The sequence below is a fragment of the Strigops habroptila genome, chromosome 1, assembly GCF_004027225.2.
Source record: "Strigops habroptila isolate Jane chromosome 1, bStrHab1.2.pri, whole genome shotgun sequence".
In the NCBI taxonomy this organism is placed as follows: domain Eukaryota; kingdom Metazoa; phylum Chordata; class Aves; order Psittaciformes; family Psittacidae; genus Strigops; species Strigops habroptila.
Genome location: NC_044277.2, coordinates 139,183,223 through 139,207,336, shown reverse-complemented (window position 1 = coordinate 139,207,336; position 24,114 = coordinate 139,183,223). Strand labels below are relative to the sequence as shown.

General features: G+C 40.0%; 1 protein-coding gene across 3 annotated transcripts in view; it reads right to left on the bottom strand.

The window, feature by feature from the left end:
* RBMS3 (RNA binding motif single stranded interacting protein 3) overlaps positions 1–24,114 on the bottom strand; it is a 712,107-nt gene that overhangs the window by 325,484 nt on the left and 362,509 nt on the right. For all 3 annotated transcript variants that reach the window (XM_030490138.1, XM_030490143.1, XM_030490152.1), the window contains one exon: positions 19,162–19,331. In XM_030490138.1, the coding sequence (XP_030345998.1) occupies positions 19,162–19,331 (170 nt within the window). The remainder of the gene's footprint in view (positions 1–19,161; positions 19,332–24,114) is intronic.

Below are 24,114 nucleotides of genomic sequence, written 5' to 3'. Positions count from 1 at the left end.
CTTCTTCTGGGCCATCATTAAATCTTCAACTACTAATTACTCTGTATTTGCAAGAATTCAGATGTCTTAAAAAAAAAAAATGCAACTTTTGTTTGTAGACACTTAACAGTGCTGCTAAATTTTCTGTATAATGATAGGATGCATTACTGGGAAGACAGCTTAGGGATCCGAAACCCTTCAAAGAATGAGATGTGGTTTATTGTAGCCTGTCACAAATAATGCCAGGCATACCCTGATTTTCAAAGAATAGGAGGATAAAATTAATTACAAATCAAAAACCTATCTTTTCTACTATAAAGGCATTGCTCATTGGCATTGGAATTCAAAAAATAAGCAGAGAAGATTCTTCAGGTTTGTAGATCTACCCAACAATTCAACGATTTCAGGTATTGTGGAAATACCCCCACCCCGACCCCAACATATCATTCCTGTACGTAGAAATTATTTACTTTGTATGTTCTTGCATGCTGTGCTGTCTTGTATCCGATTTCTCATTCACAGTCTTGCTTACTTATGGAGGATTCATTGTGAAATTACAGTTGGTATGAACCAGCATGTCAGCATACCATGATATTAATCTCTGAAGTATTCAATCATTTAACAATAGCCTCATTATTCAAGGGAACTCTGAGCATTCAGTTCACGCAGATTTTCTGACATTTTACTAAAACAATTTACTCTTCAAAGAATTCGACGACTGCAACATATTATAAAATATATATACACACATATATATGTCTCAATCAAATGGTTCCTTCCCAATAATAGCCAAGAAAAGAAAAAGAATTAAAAAAGAATTAAAGAAAAAAAGCAAGAACTCCAGCTACCACCAGGGACCATGAACTCAAACTGATAATTTAAAGCTAAAGCATTTTATAGAGTTCACACAGAGGCCATTTGAATCAAATGTGTGAGTGAGACTTCTTGAGTTCACAGAGCTCCAATTTCATTATTTATAAATTAGAAAAATCCAGGTACCTGGGATGTCTTTGGAAACAATGTAGTTCTGAGAGGAAATGTTGCTTAGGATTTCTACTTTGCAAAATACAGATTTCAGGAACTATATCACAGAACTACATCTTTTTCTTCAATATATATATTTTTAATCCTTTTATTTCCAGAGCTGGAATGTCACAGTTGTATTCATTTTCCAAAGGCCAAACTTCGACAAAAGTGGTGCAGAGAAGCACATTTTTCTCTGCCTGAAATTTTCAAGGGGAAACAACAAGAGTCTGGATTTGGATTTTTATAATTACATGGACAAAAGCTCACACTGCTTGCCCAGGGCTGGAATGGAATAATTCTGGTTTTGAGTTTCATTGATTTTTATTTAGCTCCACCACGTATATTTTTAAAAGCAAAGTTTTTTTAGTCCATTTGTTTGGGCAACTCTGTAGCATAAAGACAGCCTCAGAAGAGGGTATGAAAAAGCATTCAATAAGCTATCTGTCCACAATATTTTTAAATACTCATGCATATCTACAACTTCAGGCATGTAAGAAGCCCAGTTGAACTTAAACATAACAATCCACATTTCCCAAGTTTAAAGTATGTTTGTAAGCTCATAAATTAATGTGCTTGCTTGGTGTGGAAAGTCCTCCCTACCACTCTGGTACAGTAAACAGACTTACACAGGACATGCAAGTGCATGTTTCCAGTCAGCAAGTACTTTGTTTTCCTCAGCGCAAGGCCTGTAACTACTACAGTAATTGGTTTTAACAGGACAAATCTGTTCTTGCTGGTAAGTCACCACAACTCTCAGGCCAGGGTCCCAAAGCAAGTATTCTCCAAAGCCTGCTTTTAAGTGATAGCTTTTTCAACAACAAAATTCAGATTAGGTGAAGTCACCCATCATGCAATATAAGTACATTATTTATCAATCGTGTGTTAATTTTTTTGTTTTCAAAATGCTTAAAAAACTTGCAAGTAAATAAAGCATTAAATTCTGAGTCACTTGTTATTAAAAAAAAACAACAAAAACCACATTTATAGATTTGAAAAGATATTTAGTTTAGAGCCCTTGTCTATTTTATATATAATTCTTCATTCTTTATTGTTATTGTCCAAAGAAAGATGGACATAATTGAACGTATTAGCCTCACTGTGTCAGGCTAGTAAATATCTTCGGAGAGGAAAAAACTTATTAAGAACTGTGTTTTGGATCAGGCTCTTGGATCCAGAAACACAGTGCCCTCCTTCTGTGTCCAGTGGAATGCCACAATTTACACAAATGGAGCAACTCATTATTTTCTGTCTTTGAGTGCTAAAGTTACACTTTAAGGTAACATCAAGGGGCAGGGAATATGATGTAATTAGCCTGTTTCATAGCTCTCTGCTCATCAGTCAGCACTTCTGAGCATAAGACAAACAAAACCTTAGTCAACCCAAACCTCCTCCCTCAGGCTTTGTGCCAGCTGCTCTCACTGGACACCTCAGCCATGACTCTCCTACAGAAGAAAAGCTAACACTGGCGATTGCTGTGCTCTGCTGTGGTTCAGCTTGCACCCAGAAACAGCCAACATGGACCAGGAAGGGGTTAGATAAGCCATGGTATTCACTAAATAAATATACTCTTTATATAATCGGTGTCTTCTGTCCTTAAAAGGAAACTTGGTTGGTCCTGCCAGGCAGAACCCTGGATAGAGAGCTATGAAAAAAGACGTGGTATGTAGCCCATCCATTCTGAAATATACATGAGCAGATCTGGAGGAAGGAGAAAGAATTTAAATATTTCACGTTTCTGCTGAGAAATTTTACTCCAGGAACAAAAGACTCACTGAAAACCGTGGTGAGCACATCTTGAAATCAACCAGTAACACTGGATTTGGAAGCAAATTTGCTTCAATTGCTTGGGAGCCCTCAAGACATGACTTTTGTATATTACTGGCTTCAGGTGCCTTCAAATAAGCTAATTAAATCAGCTACAATCCTCAAACATATAAAGATACACATGGAAAAACTGAGAAAGCTGTGATTCACTGGGATAAACCTATAACTGGCCAAGGAGTATTGTACTGACAATTCCTTTTGCTTCCAAATACACAAAGTTACGAAATAATCTTTCAGTATTAAAAGTAACTAAGAAATAAATATATTCGAGATATTTTATTTCGGTTATGTGTTCCAAGCCTTTGTAATAGACTCAAGTTGTATTTCGTGCCTCTCTTTACAGCCATGAAGGAAAGAAACCTACATTTTTTAAAAAACTGAAAGCTGAGATTCCCATCTTATCACATGCCTCAGGATCTAAGGGTTTAAGAAACAAATAATGTGAATCTCGCAATAAACTTCTGAGAGTTGGCAACACCAAGGGCAACATCTTCATCAAATATTAGTGAACATCCTCAGCTAGGGAAAAAACACTGCTTGGCAGTTGCATGTTTTGGGTCCCAGGAAACAAACTGCCAAAGAAAAAAAAAATTAAAAAATAACAATGAACAAATCCACCGTGTTCTGTTCCCTGCTTTATAAAAACAGATGGATTTAAAGATTTATGAAAACCCCTGTGTTGACACCCCTCACTTTACTACTGCTCTCACACACATAAATGGCAAGTACATCCTATACAGATAAATTATATTCCAGTAGCCAAAATACAATCTATCAAACACGCTGGGTTTAAAAATTAATAGCACAAGTTTACAGTGACCACCTCTAGTGGCAAGCTGACTGCTTTTTGAATACCCCTTCAGAGGCAGTGAAAGCACAAAAACAATGTAAAAAGGACACAGTCTGTCCTCATGGAGTCAAAGACACATTCCAAATGAAACAGACTTGCAGCCTGCAAATATTTACAACTATGAACAACTGAATTCATACTCTGGACAGTCCTGAATGCACCCAATGGCCAACTCTCATAAATCAAGCACTTGCAATATCAGGCCATGTATTTACACATTCCTGAAACATCTTATTCACCAACAGCATTTGAACCCTTTCCTCCCACTTACTCAGACCATGGGAGTATCTCACTTTTCCCTTTCTGCTTAAGGGAAGGAAGTTCTCAGAAGACCAATATCTTGAATAAGAAGCCAAAGCAAAAGAAAATGTCTGCTCCAACTATTCATTTCCTATATGCCTTGGCCCTTCATTTTCTTTGGGCTTGCTCCTCAGACCACTGAGATCAAGAGGAAGACCTATGGATTTGTCCTGTTCTGTAGTTTCTGAGATCTATTAAATGTTACTCTGCATGCAACATTCCATTTTGTAAGACAATTTCCTAAGTTCAGAATTCAGTTTCTTTTTGATTCCCACATTCACAAGACAACAGCTTCTTTGTTCAAGCTTCATGTGTATGAGAACGCTATCTTATCTCTGGTTTAGCCTTTAATATTGAGCAGAGTCAGAAAATAATCATCCCCTTGTTTGAGATGTAAAGATTTATGTCTATTTACATTTTTAAGATACGTAAACATACAAACATACTTACAAAGTCTACGCAAATTTACTTTTATTAGAGCTGTTATCTGAATGATGATATTTAACACCAGCTACAGTTTAGTTCCTTTATCTCCCCTGTAAAATATTTTTTTCAAGATCTGTTACAAGAGGAAAATGACAGCATCCTAGAAAAAACAAGTTTCCTCTAGCCTGTCTGCAAGGGAGCAGCAAGGCTGGAGCAGCAAGGTTTAAGCAGCAGGAAATCTGCAGAAAACATGAGAGTGAAGCAAATCATTACAGTTTGGAGGAAGACTTCCATAGCCACTGGGTCACCCAAAGCTGAAAGACACATTCAGTGCCACAGTGAAACTGTGATTCAGAGACACAAACATACAAAAGTGGAGAATGACAGAAGAATATCGCCCTAGTCTGAGTTCCCAACTACACTTGTACACGGTGAGGAATACAAGGACCTCTCCATGCCACAGCCACGCTGGTTCTGCAGGAGAACATGAAGCTGCTTCAGGTAGCTTTAGCCTAATCCCAGGTTTCCCTGCATAGCTCTAAACCCCAAAAGCATCTGCAATACAGATGCTCCTTTAGGAAGTTAAATGTACAGTACTGATTCAGTTCTGCATGTTTGTTCTACATCTAAGAGGAAAATGCACTTAAAAAAAAAAAAATCACCATTTGTCTAAACCCCTTTCCAACCTCCCCATGTTCCCTACCCCAGCTTCTTCAGAAGGCCAGTCTATCTTTCATCTCCAAGATTTAACATGTTTGAGATCTGCTCAATTTTGACAGGGAAGGGGAAAAAAAACAACCCAAAACAAATCTACCTTGAACAGAAATCCTTTTGAGTCTTCCCTCAATTTTGAAGCCTTTGTACTTTTCTAATCCCTGCTCTGCCAATTTTGTCTCCCCCCTTCCCTCTTCAGTGGAAATTTTCTCATTTTTACAAGCCCAGATCTCTGTAGAAAATTGATTTCCCCTAGGATACAGCAATCCTATTGTTCTATGCATGGTCATTAATGACCACCCTGTTCACCACAGAGACAGACATGGCAGCATTCCTCCCCAGCTCCTTAGCATAGGAAGTGCACAGGTAGAAAATCAGAACAACCTCAGAGCTTAACCATACCAAGAGTTCATCATCTCCAGAAAATACCATACAAAATCTCTAAATAGATTATTATGGGATTATATAAAATAATTCTCGCACGTTTCTGCAACTCTTTACTTCCATTTCACTAGATTATTTTTTTTTATATCTCCCCCAAATAACAACCGTCATGGAGTTCCCCTCTGCCAGAGCCACATGGGAATGAACTCTAAATCAGACATGACTTGAACTCATGTTGGTTTTACTTGAGCCCTGATATGAGGGTATCCAAGGGCAGAATGCATTTCAGCATAGCCTGCAAAACCTGCTTGAGGAGGTGAGAAAATACCTGGGTGTTGTCCTGTTTGCTGCTTTAGCTGCCTTACAAGCAGTGTACTTGCTGGCTTCACTGTCTCCAGTGAGAGACAGGAGATCCACAATCTCATGTTTGAGTGCAGTGTCACTCCATCCTTGGAGTGACAAACAATTCTCCCCTTAGCTCTTGGTGACTCAGATTGCAATGTAAAATAAGATGACTGTACTCACAAAAGAGCTTAAACCTTCCCTATAAACATCTTGTGCATAGACTGTAAATTGACCCTCCTGACTTCTCCTTGACCCATGGGGTCCTTGGAATAATTTCCCCTTGTCCCTGCTGGTACACAGAGGGTAAAATGGAGAACTGGAAGCCACGAGGAAGAAGATGGGATAGTCCCACCTTTTCTTCCATTTCTAACAAAGGCTTACTGAGTTGCATTACTAGTTCCAGCAGGACCAAAAATGAGGAAAAATATGAATAAGGCCTGAAGACGGGCATAGAGCTTTCGTTTTCTTTCTTCTATTTTTTTAAAGTATAATTCAGCTTAGTTCCAGTAAATTTACCTCAAACAGGAGCAGTGTCTTTAAATCCAAAGGTAAATCTAAACCAAAATCTTTTTAGTGATTGTCGAACAGAAAGAAAAACCAACCAACCAAACAAAAACCAAAAACCAGCCCTAAAAATTAGTTCTGAATTGGGAAAAGGGCTTAGCTACTGAACTGCAACTTGGTCTGAAAAAAGTCTACACAGCTAATGCCTAATTCAGCACTTCAGAAGTGCTCGGGTGGGTAAACTGCCCAAGCCAAGAAACTCATATTTAAAGCTCACATTGTCCAGCTACATTCTGTAAATTGTGCCAGGGTTTCTTTATATAATTCTCACTAACGCTGGCTGATGTTAGCTGAGGAAATCCTCTGCAGACAAACAGGACAACCCACCCCACTGTAGGTTCCATAAAATCACACGCTCTATGGAAATTTCCAAATACCTCGGCACAATATGGGTGAGTTAAGGATAAAGTTTCAAGCCTGAACTCCATAATTTCCTGTCTTTTGCTAGTCTACACAGCTCTTTAATGTTATGTTAATATCATTTTTGTGGGTGTGATTGAATTACCCACCACTCTTGATGCCAGCATTAGTGGATTTCTGTGTAACAGGAGAGCATGCTTTACTGCACATACTGTTACTAAATACCATTAAGCAGACCAGCTGCAGACCTCCTGATAGCAGGACTGGAGGGCTACCTCATTAGGAGGTGATGAGCACTTTACTGCTGGCACACAGCCCGAATCCCACGAGCCCTCAGCATGTCGAACTCGCCTCCATGTCCCCATCAGACAGCCTGCCATAGCTCAGCCCTGGGACTTTGCTGAGAGCACAGGGATCCTTCTCCCAGGCTCAACATCCCAAGACCTACACAGTGCTGCTGTGACTTGGCAGTCTGAAAAGATAGAGATGTACTTACTTGGTGACATTTCGACTCCAGGTGCAATGGAGGGCTGCTAAATTCTCCATTGAGAGTGTGCCTCACACACTGGTGACAGCTACTAACTAGTGGCACAGTGCTTTAAAAATCCCTTTCAGAAGTCTTTGCGGAGAGATTAAAATGCCACATGTACGTAAGCTGTAACAATTCTAGGGCAGCCTGCGAAGGGAGATTTAGCACATGCTTTCTCATCAATACCCTTGCACTGCTAACTAGCCCTACCTAGCAAATGATGAGCCTGGCTACTACTATGCGCAGAAATATCCCTTTTTAGATGAAGACTGCATTACAGGGGGGAGTGAGGGTAGATAATGGAAAAAAGAATGAGGAAAGACAAGGAATTTAAGTCTGTTCCATGTAGCTGGCTCAGTACACACTAAACTTTCCTGACGACATCATTATATAAGGCGTTGCAATGCATCTAGTCACTCTTGCCACTCTGACCCACCTATTCTTCACCACAAAATGCCTCATATGCTGGCTGGTAAAGCTCTGCTTACCCAGCAGCAGTGGGAAATTCAGCTGCTAGTGCTCACCTAACAGCAGCCCCATGTCCCAAACATACCGTGGGAACAGCACATCAGTGACACAGCAGGGATAAGTGATGTGGTTTTGTGATTAAGAGAATTTCATGTGTTTCTACATGTAATTGTAGTAAGAAACAACAAACAAATACAGGAACCTAGGAAGAACTAAAAAGTGCAAATCCATGTTACAACAAAGACAGGTTTTTCTTACCACTTGCTGAAAACAGATATGAAACAATCAGAAGTCCTAAAAGCACCGACAGTATTTAATAGCTGTATTACAAAGACTGCCTCCCACGTCCATAAGACCTGCAACCAATCACGTCTTTAGTCTAATTCTTATGTTAGGCAATGAGCAAAATCATGATATGAGCATGCTGCCATGCTTTGATTTAAACCCCACCGATAACTTGGTCATATTCCGTTTTGTTTCACCATAGCCACCAGTTTTCCTTTCTATTTAGAAGCAATTGCTTTAAGCTCGTTTTATTCTGAGAATCAAGAGAATGTCCTATATGAATTCTTCAACTGGCTGTACATTTGTATGTGTGACAGGAATTCATTTGTTACTGCAGTTCATAAGACACTTAATAAACTTTATAATGAAATATTTGTGCTAAATTATTGTAGAGTAATTCAAAAATTTCATAGCCATATTCCATTTAATTGACAATCCTAAATTTGGTGTTGATTTAGGTAAAGCAGATAGGACAAGAAACATTGAAGATTAGTAGAGAAATTAGGCTCTACAAAATTAACTATAGCTTAGATCCAATTTCCTTACTTAAAAAAAAAAAAAAAAAGAAAAAAAAAGCTTCAACAGTGCTGCAGTCTTCTCACTCTATGGATTTTTATTACTCAAAGCTGAGAATGGACAGTCACCTGGTTTACAATTAAAGGTAATCAAAATCTCGGAGGTGAAAAAATGAGCTTCTGCCTCTGATATAATGCCAGTACCAGCATATTGTGATCTCCACGGAGTGCATGCTGCACCTTACACTCCTGCTGGGACACCACAGCAGCTTTTGAGCATCATTTTTCCTGCTTAGGAACATAGATGTTCCAGTGATACATTTCATCCACTTAAGAACACATACAAACAGATATAGCTACATGAACTACACATAATAACAAATCTCCCTAAATATGAAAAGGGAAATAATTTTTAACCTCAAATAATTAGTTTTAAAAACATTTAAATGACTCCCACAGTCCTTGATGAGATTATCCAAAGCCCTTCTTATAATCAGAGAGTTAAACAGCTTCATCTATCTTGGTTATTAAAGAAAAAAGCCTGAAAAGTGACTTGATTATAATACTTCTGGGAGGAGGACAAACGAAGAGGAGAGGATCTGTAAAGTCCTTAATCTGATTACACCAGAACCAACAGGTAAAAATCAACACCAGAAAGTTGATTTGGAAGTGGATCTGAAATTCTGATCAGGTAATGTGGTTAACAGGAACAAATCATTAGCAAGAACAGTAGGTTTGCTATTGCTTTCATATCTTCAGATCCAGAGTGGGTGCTTTTCTGGAAGACATTCTTTACATCAAACTAATTGCTATATTCATTCCAGGAGCAAATAAGGGAAATTTAAGGACCTGAATCAAGCAGAAAATAAGGGTAAACCATTCCCTAGTCTCTTCTGGATCTTAAATTCTATGAATCTGTGAATTATTTTATCCCTTTTAATTACTAGTTCCCTACTATAAAGAAGCTAAAAGTTAATATTCTTGAATCAGTGAATTACAGAAAATAATTGAAGTTTTATAATTGGATTATAACCCCAGGAGTATACAGAAATGCTGAACTGGGAAGCATGTCTGTTAGGGGTTTTTTTTATGCGATCACCAGGCAGTAATAGTCATAAATGCTGCACTTGTTACCTGTATTACACTGAAAAAATAACATGGCTCTGATCATGCAATAACTGCTACTTGAACAGACTTCTGTTTCCATGAAGCTTATATGATCCTGAGTATCTTTGGCAGCAAGCTTATTTCAGAATACAACCTACGTTTCCACAGTGCTGTTACCTTCATTACCTGATCTGGGGTTGCTCCCAGAGCTGGGGCTAGGTACTTTCCAAAAGAAGCAGAATCCAGAGGTCTCCACTTTCCCTAGGTTCATGATAGGGACACAGAAAATACATGCCCAAAGTGAAAAACCTCTTCTGATCTCTGTCAGATCAACATCTTTTAAAAATTAGGCTGAAAACATTCCCTCTTGCCTGGCTCCGTTTTATAACAAGACAGACAAAAAACCTCTGACGTAGTTGCAAAAATTCTAAGAAATTCCTTCTCTAGTGAACATCTTTTAAAAAAATTAAAGACTTTTCAGTGTTTAACACAAATCTAATGCAGCGCTTCTCACGGAAATGATTCCAGGAAGTTACCAAATACTTGGAATGAAGGACATTGCACACTGCATAGCACAGAGCTCTTGTCGATTCTTGTTTGGAATGGTATGGGAAAGTCTAGCAGCTGAACACAATGACATTTTTGTTTTTGTGCTGATAATATTCAATAGCTTTGCCACCAAAGCTGGCCTGCTACTTCCCCTTGCACAGAAATACAGGCATGCTCTAAGATTCTTGCCATTAGCTAGAAGCAGTGCCCAGGTTATTCCCGTTTGGGGGGGGTGAAGCACAGCTGGTATTGTTTCCTTCCAGCAAAGCTTTAGGACAATGTATTTCTTAAACAGATCTTAACATTATCCGCGTCATACCTTCTAGAGAAAGGTTACAGAAACACTTCTGCCACACAAACGTCAGAACATGAACAGTGTGTCTACATCCTCTCCCAAAAGTCTGTGACTTCTGAAGAATATAAACCACATTCCAGTCAGAGAACTTCCTACTTCCTTCTCCGCGCTCTGCACATGTAATACAGCTATCAGTTCTGTTCTCCCACTGTTGCCATCAGCTCTCAAAGGACAACAGAACAGAAAAACCCACTGAACTTGATACTACAGAATTTAGCAGAAGAAATACCAAAAATGTAGTCATATCTAAAAGATGTGGATGAGCTTCAAAACAGAAGAACTAAGCATAACCTGAACTTACATTGCCACTATTTCTATTTACAAAAATCAAACAAAAAACTCAAACAAACTAACAAAAAAAAAAAAAACAAGCGGGGGTGGGTGGGTGGGGGGAGAAAAGAAGCCAAAAAAACAACAAACCAAAAGCACCAGAAGGACTCAAAGGACAGCACTGACAGATCCTTTGTCAAACCTCCAGCACACAGATCAGCCTCCTCACTGGAAAGCAGAAACTGAGCATCAGAGTTTTACAGAAACTCAGCCTCAAGGGTCTGGAAAATTCAGACTCTCAACAGCCCCATAGTGATGAAGGCCCTTCCACACAGCAACACTCACATTATAAAACCAGGCATTTGTGACAGACATGCAGAAGCAGCACCTGTTTGTCCTTTGGACAGTTTTTGGTCATGAGCATTTTCAGGCTCTTAAATGCCTCCATCAACAAGGAAACAGTAGCCTTATGGATGGATGGTGATGCCATGGTTGGCTGGCTACACACAAAACATGCTGGAGAAGTGAAGGAGGATATGGTAAAAACAGAAACACACACATGTCAGAACAGGTCAGAAGCAGCTCATTAAGTGTGTTCGCCCTCTCTCTATCTCAACACCCCTCCTGCACAGTAAGCAAAACAAGAGGCTATTAATGGTCATGCCCTTCACACCGCTACACAGAAGACCCAGTATTTCTGTTATGAGCTCTCTGTTTTGTTGTGCTTTGGTGTGGGTTTTCTGGTTTTTTTGGGGTGGTTTGTTGGGTTTTTTGGGGTGGTGGTGGTTCTCCCCACCCCCCCTCGCACCCTCCCCCAAGGACTTTAATTAAAATTCATCAGAAGAAATGTTTTCAGCAGTAGTGTCTCAGAATGCTGCCTCCTCCCCCATTTTCCATTAGATCAGGTTCATACAACTTGAAAGGAGATGAGAAACTCACTGACACTCTGTCACGCTCCAGTGAAAAGACGGGCACATTCAAAACAGAGAAAAGTGCAGGTGATCATTTATTACTTTACACAGATTATTTTTCTGCTTTTCTTCTTAACAATGAGAACGTTCACACCCCAGACGGAGCTCTCTGTAGTGCTATGGGCATTTGCTGACCTAGAGTTTTGTTTTCTCTGATGAAAGAGGTTAGGCAACAAGAGGATCAGATCCTTGCCTACTGGGGCAACTTTAATGCTTTTTTTTACAATGAAAGGCATTTGGAGATTATTTAATGGGGAACGAATATACAAATAATTTTTTAATGATATCAAATAAAGGAAAAACAACCTGTGCATGCCCATATTTACAAACTGCAAAGATGTAATATATATATCCAAGTACAAAACTGCAAATCAACTGTTTTCAGAAACCAAGATGTTGCTCAGAATAAATACAAGTTCCTTGCACCATTTTAGATCCAGAGAGCAACCCCATAATGTTTCTAGCAGCATTAATATAAACCATCACTGTGAAGATGTCTTCAATGCAAGAATTAATAAATCATGCCCACAGCATTATGTTCCTCTGCTTTTATGTCCACTTCCTGCGTCCCCAGTGTTCACTGTTTATTCCCTAATCAAAGGCATTTTGACTTAAAAGCATTAACTTGAAATTTATGTCTTTTCCCTTTCCCACCCCTCTCAGTAAACTTTTAGGAATAGTCCATAATACAAAGAACTTTTTTGCCTTGGTCTTCACTGGCAAGAGCTCCAGCCACACTCCTCAAGTTGCAGGGACTGCAAGAATGAAGAACCACCTAAGATGAAGATCACCTAAGGAACCTGAAGGTGCACAAGTCCATGGGACTTCATGAGATGCATCCATGGGGCCAACATGGCTTTTGGTGGCCTTCTATGATTGGGCCACAGCGTTGCTGGATGAAGGAAGAGCAACTGACATCATGTATCTGGACTTGTGCAAGGCATTTTACACTGTCCCACACAACATCCTTGTCTCTAAACTGGAGAGACACGGATATGATGGATGGACCACTCAGTGGATAAAGAAATTGGCTGGATGATCACACTCCAAGAGTTGTGGTCAGCAGCTTGATGTCCAAGCGGAGACCAGACCAGCGAGTGTTCCTCAGGGGTCGGTATTGGGACCGGTGCTGTTTAGCATCTTTGTGGTGACATGGACAGTGGGATTGATGCACCCTCAGTAAGTCTGACACCACCACCAAGCTATGTGATATGGTCAATATGCTGGAGGGAAAGGATGCCATCCAGAGGGACCTGGACAGACTCAAGAGGTGGGCCAATGCCAGCTCCAAGGCCTGAACACACACCCAAGGCCCAACAGTACACCCCTCTTGGGACTTTGCTTTCCCAATTTTACTTGAAATGTGGGGTGGTTGGAGTCTTTTTTTCTTTACCCTCAAGCGTGGACATTTCTTTGATTCCCACAAAGACCAATGTCTTCAGCAGATTTCAAAGCCGTTCGCAGTTCTCATATTACCAGGATACACCGAACCCAAACACCCATTAAGACTTAAGCAGGAACTACTCTATATGATGCCACATGGTTCTTATATGAGCTAATCCCACTGAAAGAGCACTCTCACCTTCATGCCCTTTCGATCTTTGCTGTATCACAGAACAACAGTGTCACCTGATATTAATTACAGGAGAGACATAGATTATGTGGTTCTGTTTGAATTATTATTGAAGCCACAGTGCACCTTGCTTTAACATACACAAGGTTACAGAACACAGTAAATTCCCTTAAGTCTCCAGAGACTACTTCTTAAAAATACAGAAGCAGACACAGGCTAACACTCCACTGCTATGTAAATCTCAGATAGTTTGGGTTTGTCTCCACCACGCCCAGGATGAGAACACCAGTTTACACTAGGTACAAATTTGTTCTGACTTTATTGTTGAACAAAGGATTTACTCTAGGGATTCTTTTGGTCTTTCTGGTTTTGAGCTCACTACGGGGATCTATTTTTGTTGACCTTTAATTTATTTATAAAGGTTTATTTATAGTTCACACCAATTATTTTTAATTAGCATTGTAATGCGGAAATAAAGGAAAGGAACTTACTTTCCACACACCTTCATTTCATCAGTTCTCATATAATATGGACTTCTTGTTATTTTCACAAAAGGAAAATAAAAATAGCTAGGAACGTGAAACTCTTGCTGCCTTAACACATGGCAGAAATAGCCATCACAAACTTACTATAAAGCTCAGTCAAATTGAAAATGTTGTACTTGTTGCAGCTATTAACAAGAGACCCTGTTCTGAAAGGCACCTTGAATCCCTCTGAAACCTCAATGAACTCAGCAGTTCTCTGTGGGGGCAGAAGGAATGCACACAGTTAATTTCAAAAATAGTCTAGTATTTAAGTAACGTGTGTATTTTCAATTAATAACCTCAGTTATTATCCTTGAGGCTAGCCCTTTAGTAGAATCCAAACAGTAGCAGCCTGAATATTTATTCAGATGTTCCATGGGACAAAACCAAGGACATTCAGAATGAAATGAGAGGCTAAAAATCTCACACTTGATGACCTGTCAAGGAGACAATCAGGATACCATCAGGAGAGGAAAAAAAAACAAAAAACAAAAAAAAAAAAACAAACAAACAAACAAAAAAAAAAAAAAAAAAAAAACAAAAACACACACCAAAAGAAAAATATAAAATCCAAAAACCAACTAACCAACAAAAAAATCCACCCCCCTAAAAAAGGAAACAAACCTAAAACCTTGAGTAATATGCACAAAATATGGATCTAGAAGCTATTTAGAGAAAGCAACACTCATGACAAGCATATTCAGTAGGGATTTCCCATACCTGGAAAACCATTTCTCTGGGAGATTCTGTCTCATCTTCTTCAAGAGTCAGCCTGAGCAGCATACGCACTGCTTTTTAGGTTTAGATATTTTTGCTGTTTGTTGTTCTAATTAAGTCCTTTAATTTTACCCTGGTTCACAAAGAGTTCAAAACTTGAAGGGTGATAACTAATCCGCTTAGGAATGAAGTAGATGGAAATAGATTTCTGAAGGTATATTATAGATGGAAGGGGAGAGGACTAACAGGACAAACATGTAAGTAAGTTTAAACTATCAGATGCTAGAAGCTTGAAGTAGCTTTCTTTCAGGCTATAGACCAGGCATGAAAAATTCATTACTGAATTGAGATGGTCAGGGCAATGCACAAAGCTTTTTTTTTTTTCCCTAGTTGCATGTTAAGAGCTTTAAGCCACTTTTCCCAAATTCCCTTTCTCTTCTCCAAAACTTATTTTATCCTTTAAAAAACGTTGGGCCGAAGTCATCTTCAGTGCAAACATGTAAGAAAAAGACAGACAGAAAGACTAAAATCTTGAGACACAGACTGAGTTTTTGAAACTAAAAGTGTTTCAAAAGAAGAAAGCTCAAATCTTTAATTTGTGTGTGAGATTTCCTTCAATCCATCTACACCGGGATGTGGTTAGTAAGAATGGGATCTATCCAGTGTACCACAAAATAGGGGACTACATCGTCTGTGTATGTCTTTAAGAGAATTTTGGAACTTTTCTGGATGAAATATAAAACCATGCATGAAAATTAGAGTAACAGGCTATGAATATTTCAAAGATAATAATTTATATTTTTCTTGTACAGTGACACATCATCCACATTTTCCTGTTTATAATATCTAATTTTACATCTTAAGGTTGATTATCTTTCCTTTTGATTAAAAACATATTTTGACTGGGAAGATACATGTATAATGGTGTGTATTACTCACCAGCAGACTGCATATGTCAGAAAGCTAAATGCTAATGATGTGATATTAACTAATATTTTCATGAAGTATTTAATAACCACAGCCTTGTCACATTTAATAATCACAATTTTAGACCACTAAGTTCCAGTGATCAATAAATAGAATAAACAGAAGACCTCAAGACAGGTTAAAAGAGGCCAAGGTCTATTTTTGCAAGTTCCTTTACTCAGTGTTTTTAAAAATCCAGGAAATGATACACACATAAAAGAACAACAGATTCTTGCTTGCTAAACATTCCTATTCACTCTTTTTCGATGTAACCTTTGGCAGAGCCTACAGAGTCCCAAATGATGCAGTGCAAGCTAAGAGCTCCCTGCTGCAAAGAAGGATTTGATGCTCGACACATACCAAATGCTGAGGATCGGAACCACACCAAAAGAAAGTTTTCCAATAGCAATTTTTATATTTTATTTACTCAGCTACTGTACAGCCTATGATGACTTGTTTTCCTTTAGTTATATGAACAGTTTGACAGATTACCGTGACAAGGTTATTCTTACATTGATAAAAGGTTTGATAGTGTCGGAACATTTGTCAGAAATGTCTGACATCACGTGTAATGGACTCTGCACTTCTAGCATTAATGGTACTCTAGTCTGCTGTTTTCTGTTTAGCGTGTGATACAGGCCACCCAAAACCACACAGCTGAAATACAGAAAAGCAGGCAGGATTCACCAGAACAGCCCCATGCTTTATCAAACAATTCTGATTAAAGGGTTTCTCTTCTATAACGCACCCGGCAAAAGGCAATTAAACAAACATTACATGTCACTTAAAGGGTGTCCTCTCTGCTGGAGTAAATCTGGAAATGGGATGGACTATGATAAATGTACATAACAAGCAAATGTACAGAAGCATTTCCAGCATTCCCTGTACTTCTGAGAGAGAAATATTGTGGGTTTAGAATATTATTCCCTAGACCTGCCAAATGTCAGACATTACAAGTGACAGTTGTATTGCTGGCAGCCTCTGTCACATGCTAGAGCAGAGGAAATGGGTTCAGAAGGGCTCATTTTAGGCACTGGCAGCTAGCCTAGGGGAACCAGTGTCCTGGACATAAGCTAGGTTTGCTGAATAGCTCTCCTAAATGCAAGTCTCCAAAAATCTTGTATTGCAAAATAATAATAAGTTTTATGGACTGGACTTCAGGTTTTTACCTCACATCTTGCAGCAAATTAGGCTAATACTTTGATGCAGGAGCCAGCACCTTCTGCTGTTTTGTGAAAACCTGTTATATTAAGTCTTTCACACATAGCGAGACCCCAACCATGAAAGCTAAGAGATCTCTACAGAAGACAACTATTTCCGAACAAATCTAAGTCTTGCTTATATAGCAGCAGATGGCTGCTATACATACTGCAGTGGTGGGGGGAGAAGGGATTTGGACCTTTATCCACCTATGTAACCATCTGCAAAGTTAAAGAAAATGTCTTGCAACATATTACTTTTAAAATCTACATGCTGCCAAGACATTTTTGTATTTTCAGATGTTTAAGTCTCCCTATATTGTCCTTCCTTTTGCTTTGACAAATACTTCGAATATTCTGAAAAAGAGACAGAACAACTGGTTTCTCCTCACTTCCATTAAGACAAAGGATAGAAAAAACAGCAAAACGAATGTCAGCATTTTTCCTAAAGAGCATCTGTTCACACAGGAACTCCATGATAGCAAGACAAAGGCCTCTAATCACAGACCAGATTAAGTCTAGTAGAGCGCATTAAAAATTTCGCCACAGTGCCAAAAGGAAGCTCTCAGATACTTGATGCGCACTTCCCATACACGCGGGTATGGGTAAGGGGTAGGGACATGCTCTCTGAACTTTGTGATTCAAGTAGCACTGCTTATACCAGAGCCTCACACCATGACTGCAGCACTAAGCACCAAAGCCATGAGGCTCCTCTAGGAATAGTTAGTTCATTCCTGATAGGCTGAAAGCATTTGTCTGAACTTGGAAAGGGTCAGACTGTAACAAGTTGTATAGCAAAATAGCTTTCTGAATATCAGCAGACTACAGTCAGTTTAGACCTACTGAGAATCTGGCCCTTGAACTGGGATTATCTGTGGCTGCCACAAGTGGGGAGTGTCAATGAATGTAGCTTGTACAAATGTCAGACAGGTACACTCGCAATTCAGCTTCTGTGAAATGCGAAAAATCACCAGCATGCTATACTCCTGTGAGCAGTTTGCCAGTTTACCTGTAGTAGCTTTAATAGGAGAAAGTCACAGGGAAGAAGTTCAAGCTCACATAATTCTGCTAAATTCAGATATCAACTTCAGTAAGACTGCTAGTGCCAGTCCTAGCCAGCCATGTCCAAATAAGGCATACTTAGGGAAGTCTTTCAGCATGTTTGGTCAAAATAAGGAAAAGCAGAATGACACGAAATTGTAACATACCATTAAATTGTTACTCCTATTGCAAGCTTCAAAACAACGTGCGGATTCAAGCCATTAAATCCTCCCCAAACTGTTCATTACTTTACCAAACTTCATTTATTTGTTTCATTTATTTGACATCTATTTGAAAAACTGATTTGTCTTGAAAAATATCAGAGATATCGTTGTCTTTTGGAACAGACTATGGCAAAAGCATTACAGTTCTGCATCACAACGAGGGTGGTTTTTTATTTTTCAAGTCTCTCCATGTTCTTATTTCAACACAAAAAATTTTTTACTCTAAATTCCACCCAGGTGATCTCTGTTTGAAATATCAAATTGGATTATTCCTCTCCCACATCACAGAATCAACTAGGTTGGAAAAGACCTTTAAGATCATCAAGTTCAACCATTAGCCCAAGACTGCCAAGTCCACCACTAAAACCACATGAATAATCATCTAGACTTTGGAACTGCACTCAGGTTCTCATTTCTACTCTCATTACACACTACATTCAGTGAAGGGTGGAGGGGTAACAGGACGCAACATTTTAGGAAACAGTTCTTTCGACGATCCATGAGGAGCAGAGAGCTCCTTTCTGTTGCCTCTCCAGTTTCAACAGGAATAAAACGCAATAAAACTGATATTTATCAGCACAATCTGCAAACATGACTCAAGATAAACAGTGCTACTTTCTACACTATCATTTTTCAGTGGAACTGCAGATAGTTGTATGTTAGTTAGATGGTTACCAGGCCACCTTCAGTGGGTTTCATACTTCTCCATCTTTGAGCCCAGCAATCAAAAGATGTGATAAATAACCAAAGTAGGAACACCCATGTTTGGTTGTGATTCACAGATCACTGTAACTAAAATCTGCCATCAGGGAGCTTTTCTTGCTATGCAAATTCTTCTTTTAACATAAGAAAAAAACCCCACACATTAAAAAAAACAGAAAACAATGTGAAGACCCTCACCTGTCTATCCCCTAAAGCTCATTACCAGAAGGTTTCCCAACAGACATTAATTAGCTGTTCAAACTGAGGAATAACACTTAGCCTTCAAGTGCAGGAGGCTTCTGGTGTCTTTTTGTGGACATACATAAGTGTAAACTGAAAGGCCAGCTTCGACAATTTCCTACCCGAAAACACGGAGTATGTTAAGCACACTTACGGCTGGCACAGCTTGATAAGGTCCTGATCAGTGGTGCCGGGTGGAAGGCCTCGAATGTACAGGTTGGTTTTACTCAACTGCTCTCCACTGCTGTTGTTGCTGCTGTTGTTGCTGCTGTTTGTGCTGGGGCTGGGAGGAGCCATGGGGTGGGGAGCTGGTGCATAGGACTGCTGGAAACAAAACAAAACAAAATGGCTGTTACTGGAAAACAAAAGCACGGGGTGGACTCATGTGTTTTACCCAGGTAACTCCAGAGCTGTGCACTGAGGGCATGCTTGTCCTGACCGCCTCTGGCTGCCCGCTCCTACAACATGTGCACCCACCCCAAGCCAGGAACGCCTTCCAAAATGCCAAACGGGGCCGAGATTTGGGGTTTAGCCATGACTATGAAGTGCATTATGTTACCTTTTTTTTAATCTGGAATCAAAGCAGCTCGATTATGAGCCTATTTTATCTAGATCACAAAATAAAGCTCAGAAATGACAGATCCTCAGGAGTGACTAGTATTAAACGAAGAAGTTAAACACAACCTACTTTAAGAATACTCGAAGACACAAATAAGAATATCTAGCCAAAGGTATGGAAGCTGATGCCAGAAGCCTAGTAAGTCTTTCTTAAACATGAGGAGCATCCAGTACATGCACAGTCAGGTGGCAGAGTCTTGGCTAGCCTGAGTGAGGGAAAAAACCCATCCAAACAGCCTGAAATGACTGTCTTTACAGGCGTCTTTCACAATAGAGAAAAAGGGCTTGGAAAAGGTGATCAGGCTAAGACCTCCTGCCCTCAAAACCTTACCCACTTCTGTACAACTACAAAGCACACACAACAGCTGAGAAACACCACTTAAAAAGGGAGGAATTCTCGCAGGGAAACCACCACTCTCCCCTAACTCCCTGGTAAATACATGCTGTGAAAGAAGACACATGCATGCTATATAAATTACTTAAGCACCTCTGATCTGGCACAACAGGGAATTTAAGCTGCTGCAACCATCCCTGGCTCTCTGACCATCAATTTACACACAGCATAGAGTGCTTGCCAGGAGAATGGAGGAGTAGTTGGAAGGAGAAGGCCATGTCCTGTCACCACTGTGACCTATGCAGAAAAGCTGAGATCTAGGGGAGAAGCTGGGGGAGCTGAGGATTGCTGTGGGCCACGGCTCCGGCTGGGCAGCGGGGGGAGCTGGAAGCAGAGCTCCAGGAACATAAGCACCTGCCCAGACGGGGGAAATCCTGTTTTCACAAGCTGATCAGCATATTCTGCTAGCAGTATGCATGGTTACAAGAGCAGGTAAACGTTGGGCCAATGCTAAGTTAACCATGATGTGCTAATGGACTAATAAAAGCAAAACATCTGCAATTTTCACTATAGTGGTAGCAATGACACTTCGGTAATTTCCAATAGGCTTGGTTCCGCATTTAGGCCTTGAACAGAGAAAATATTTAAGTCTGTGAGCAATTTTATCACACTAATCAACGGCCCCTTTAGTTTCAGTGGCCCTACCTTAGTGCTTATAATTATGCCCACACTAAGTCAGAGCCTCAGTGGATGGACATTTTTACCTCTTTCAAACAAGTCCCTTTACTTAGAAGAATAAAAAAAAAGTTGGAGAATGGAAGGGGAGCATCAGTAGTAGCTGAAGATGAGGGGTTTTGATTAAAGCACCACACTTGCAGTGATGCCTTTCCTGCTGCCCTCTCCTTCCTGCTTCTCAGTTTCTCCCATTTAAACCAGAAGAACGGGAACACGCAATCGTGTGGCGTCGGGACACGACGCAATCTAGCCTGCTTGTAATGTGACCCAAGCAGGACCCATTAAAAGGAAAAAATAGTTTCACAGACAGTGCAACTGCAATCCTAGCAAGTAATGACATTTCCTCTCACCTAGAGTACAAGAGACAGGGCAATGAGCTTCCTTCCCGAAGTATCTGTGTAGATACTTTTGCTGACAATCAAAAGCACTTAATGCATACGGATCATATTTCTCTGCACACACATTTTATCACCGGGTAATCCCCACCCACCCAAGCTTCAATGTCATTCCCAGAAATAGACTGCTGAAGCAGCAGCCCCAAGTACCAGCACAGGTAACCACCTTGACTGAGCTCCAGTGCTGTGGGCATGTCCTGGAAATCAGCTCCATGCCACAGCCACGGCATAGGAAAAACTGCAGGCAACAGTAACCTCGAACAAATACATAAATATGGGCATCTTAAAACATCCTGGCTGAAAGCATATTTAAATCTCTGGGCACTTCAGGGCCAGGGCAGAGGTAGATGTGGCTGCATATAGAACATTCTTGGCTTTAGTATACTGAGAGCTCAGGAAATATCCCATGGTAATCTCACACATTTTGAGTATTGGCAAAGTAAAATATAAATAACGTCAAGCTAACATTCTTACTGCTTTACCCCACAACTCCCTGTTTACCATACACACTTAATGCACATAAATGATGTAAAGCAAAGACAGAATTTTCTGTAAGCCAATAAAGTGCTATGTGCCTTCACTATTAATTGTTATTATTATATGTGTATTAGGAGGGGAAAATGTGCAAATGGCCTATTGTCACACCAGCCTAATAAGCACGAAAAGAAAAAAGTGGAAATATACCTTTGAAACACAAAAAGCAATTTTCATTCTATTACAAGATCACACAGAGGAAAGCATTGGGGGCCTAATTCTAATTTAATCTTAAGACATTTTATCCCTCTCAGCCAGCTGAAAGGGGACCTAGAAGTGAACATGAATTACATTTACGCTGATTTTAAGGCCACAGCTATAAAAAGAGAGTCCTCAGTACACCCAGAGAATTAGGCCATGGGATAAGTGGTCTCCCAAGCAAGACCTGCTCAGACTATAGGCACACACAGATGCCCAGGTTCCTGACAGCATCCTGGGAGATGCTTTAAGGGTAGGTACAGAGGCAGCCATATTCCACTTTGGAGGATGCTGATCTCAGACCGGCAAGCACTGCTGTACTCCAAACCCTCTCCACTAATAAATCTCAGCCACTGCAGCCCACAGTAATTGCCATGAATACCTAATACCCCAGAATACCATCCACAGAAAGATTACAAAATTGCCTGTACTAGGGCTGATGACATCTTCTGGCCAGTTGCCAGACTAAAAGCTTCGGGTCAGAAGAAACCTTTGAATTCTTGTTTCCTGAGCCGATGAGTGTATGATTGATGGCAGAAGTATGCGATTTGCCTCCAAATGAGCAACGGGTCTGGTTCGTTAATCTCCATGTAATAACTGGAGTGAAAGAAATGAATGGCAACCTGATGATGATCCCAGATACGGACCGCTTGCTACAGGATCCCAGATGATGCCAAAGAGGGGCATTGTCTGGGAGGCTGCATGTGCACCTGACGGCAGGGAATTTGTGCCTTGTTCTGATGTCGGCCCCTTCCATGTTTGGGTGCAAAGCACTTAACTTCTCTGCCACAAGAGCCATGAGGAACACTGCTTTCCAGATTGGCTCAAGACACCCTGACACCAGCTGTAGAAATATGGGAAAGACATTTTGCCAACACAGCCGAGCACAGGACCTGCAGCGTTAGAAAAAAGTGTTAGGCAAAATCTACAAGTTTTACTTCAAAAGGGAGCTGGAATTCAGAGCTGGCTTTGCCATTAATTTTTCAAATAACCAATGCAACCAACTCATTTTCCAATTCTCATGCTTCATTATTCAGAGGGGAGTATGTGGGGAATGAACTGGTTAGTAGATCATTCCAAACAGCTTATTAATTTAGCATGGCTGGCTAATAGGATTTGTTTTCGTCTTCAAAAAATGAATGAAATTTCTCCTTCTTCATTATTTAAAGGCAAGAAATTAACATGCTTAATTCTTATCCAGCCTCATGAACACACCCTTGTGCTTAAACCCTACCACTGAGCTTTCTGAACCAAAGTGTCCCACGTAAGTGCACGCAGCTAAGCATGAATAATGAGATATCTTGGTCTTTCTTACTAAATAAGCCAGAAATGCTGAACCAGAAGCCTCTTGGTTACTAAATTAACAACCCTCCTCCTTTCCAACATCCAACCTCCTTACACAAGAATGGTATTTATCTTCCCATGGCAACCACAGTACTCTTATGTAGTTTTTCACTTGTTGCAAGTTTAGTCTAATGCATTTTTCTTCCAAAGCAAAACACTACTTAAAAAGACAAATTTCAACTATTTTTCACGTACAATTCCTTTTGGATGGGAATCACAGGCCCCAGATGCCAAGTTGTAGAGTCTGCTTTATTAGCAGCAGCTGGCTCCTTGGCAGGCTTCTGAGGCGGTCGGGCTTGTGGTTTTGGAGTGGCCTCAGAGCCTAGCATGCAGCTGGACAGCTATGCTAATGGACTAGCCAATTTGTCTATATTCACCTTTGCCTATCCCAAATTTGTACTCTTTAATCCACTTGAAAGAAAGGTCTTGGAAAGATTCCCCATTAACACCGATACATTGAGTTTTCCTATCATAGTGCATAATTTATATTTTTAAAAAATGAGTGTAACACACAGACCTGCATTAAAACACGTGTTATTTAAGCAATTGTGAACACACACTATCCATTTCACTCTGAATGGAGTGTTTTCCAGCTGCTAGATTCATCTCACTTAGAGCCCAATTGCCACACAATTCCCTTAGCTCCTGATTGAGAGAATAAAATAAGGCAAAGTAAATACAAATAAATTGTGCAAATATCAGTTTACTGCTCACACTAGCAAAACACAGCTCTCTTTACACCCTACTGTAGAAAGGAGTAATTTTTGAGCTGGAGGGTTTTTACTGGCCAATTATAGTAATGATGAGAGGATGCTACCAACTTAACGGCCCATTGATGGGAATTTGGAGCTGACTGAAGAGAAAATCTCATACTAGGCAAAAGACAATCACAGTTGAAGAGAACACAGAGAGGTAGGGCAAATATAACAAGAAGAGTTAGATAGAAGCA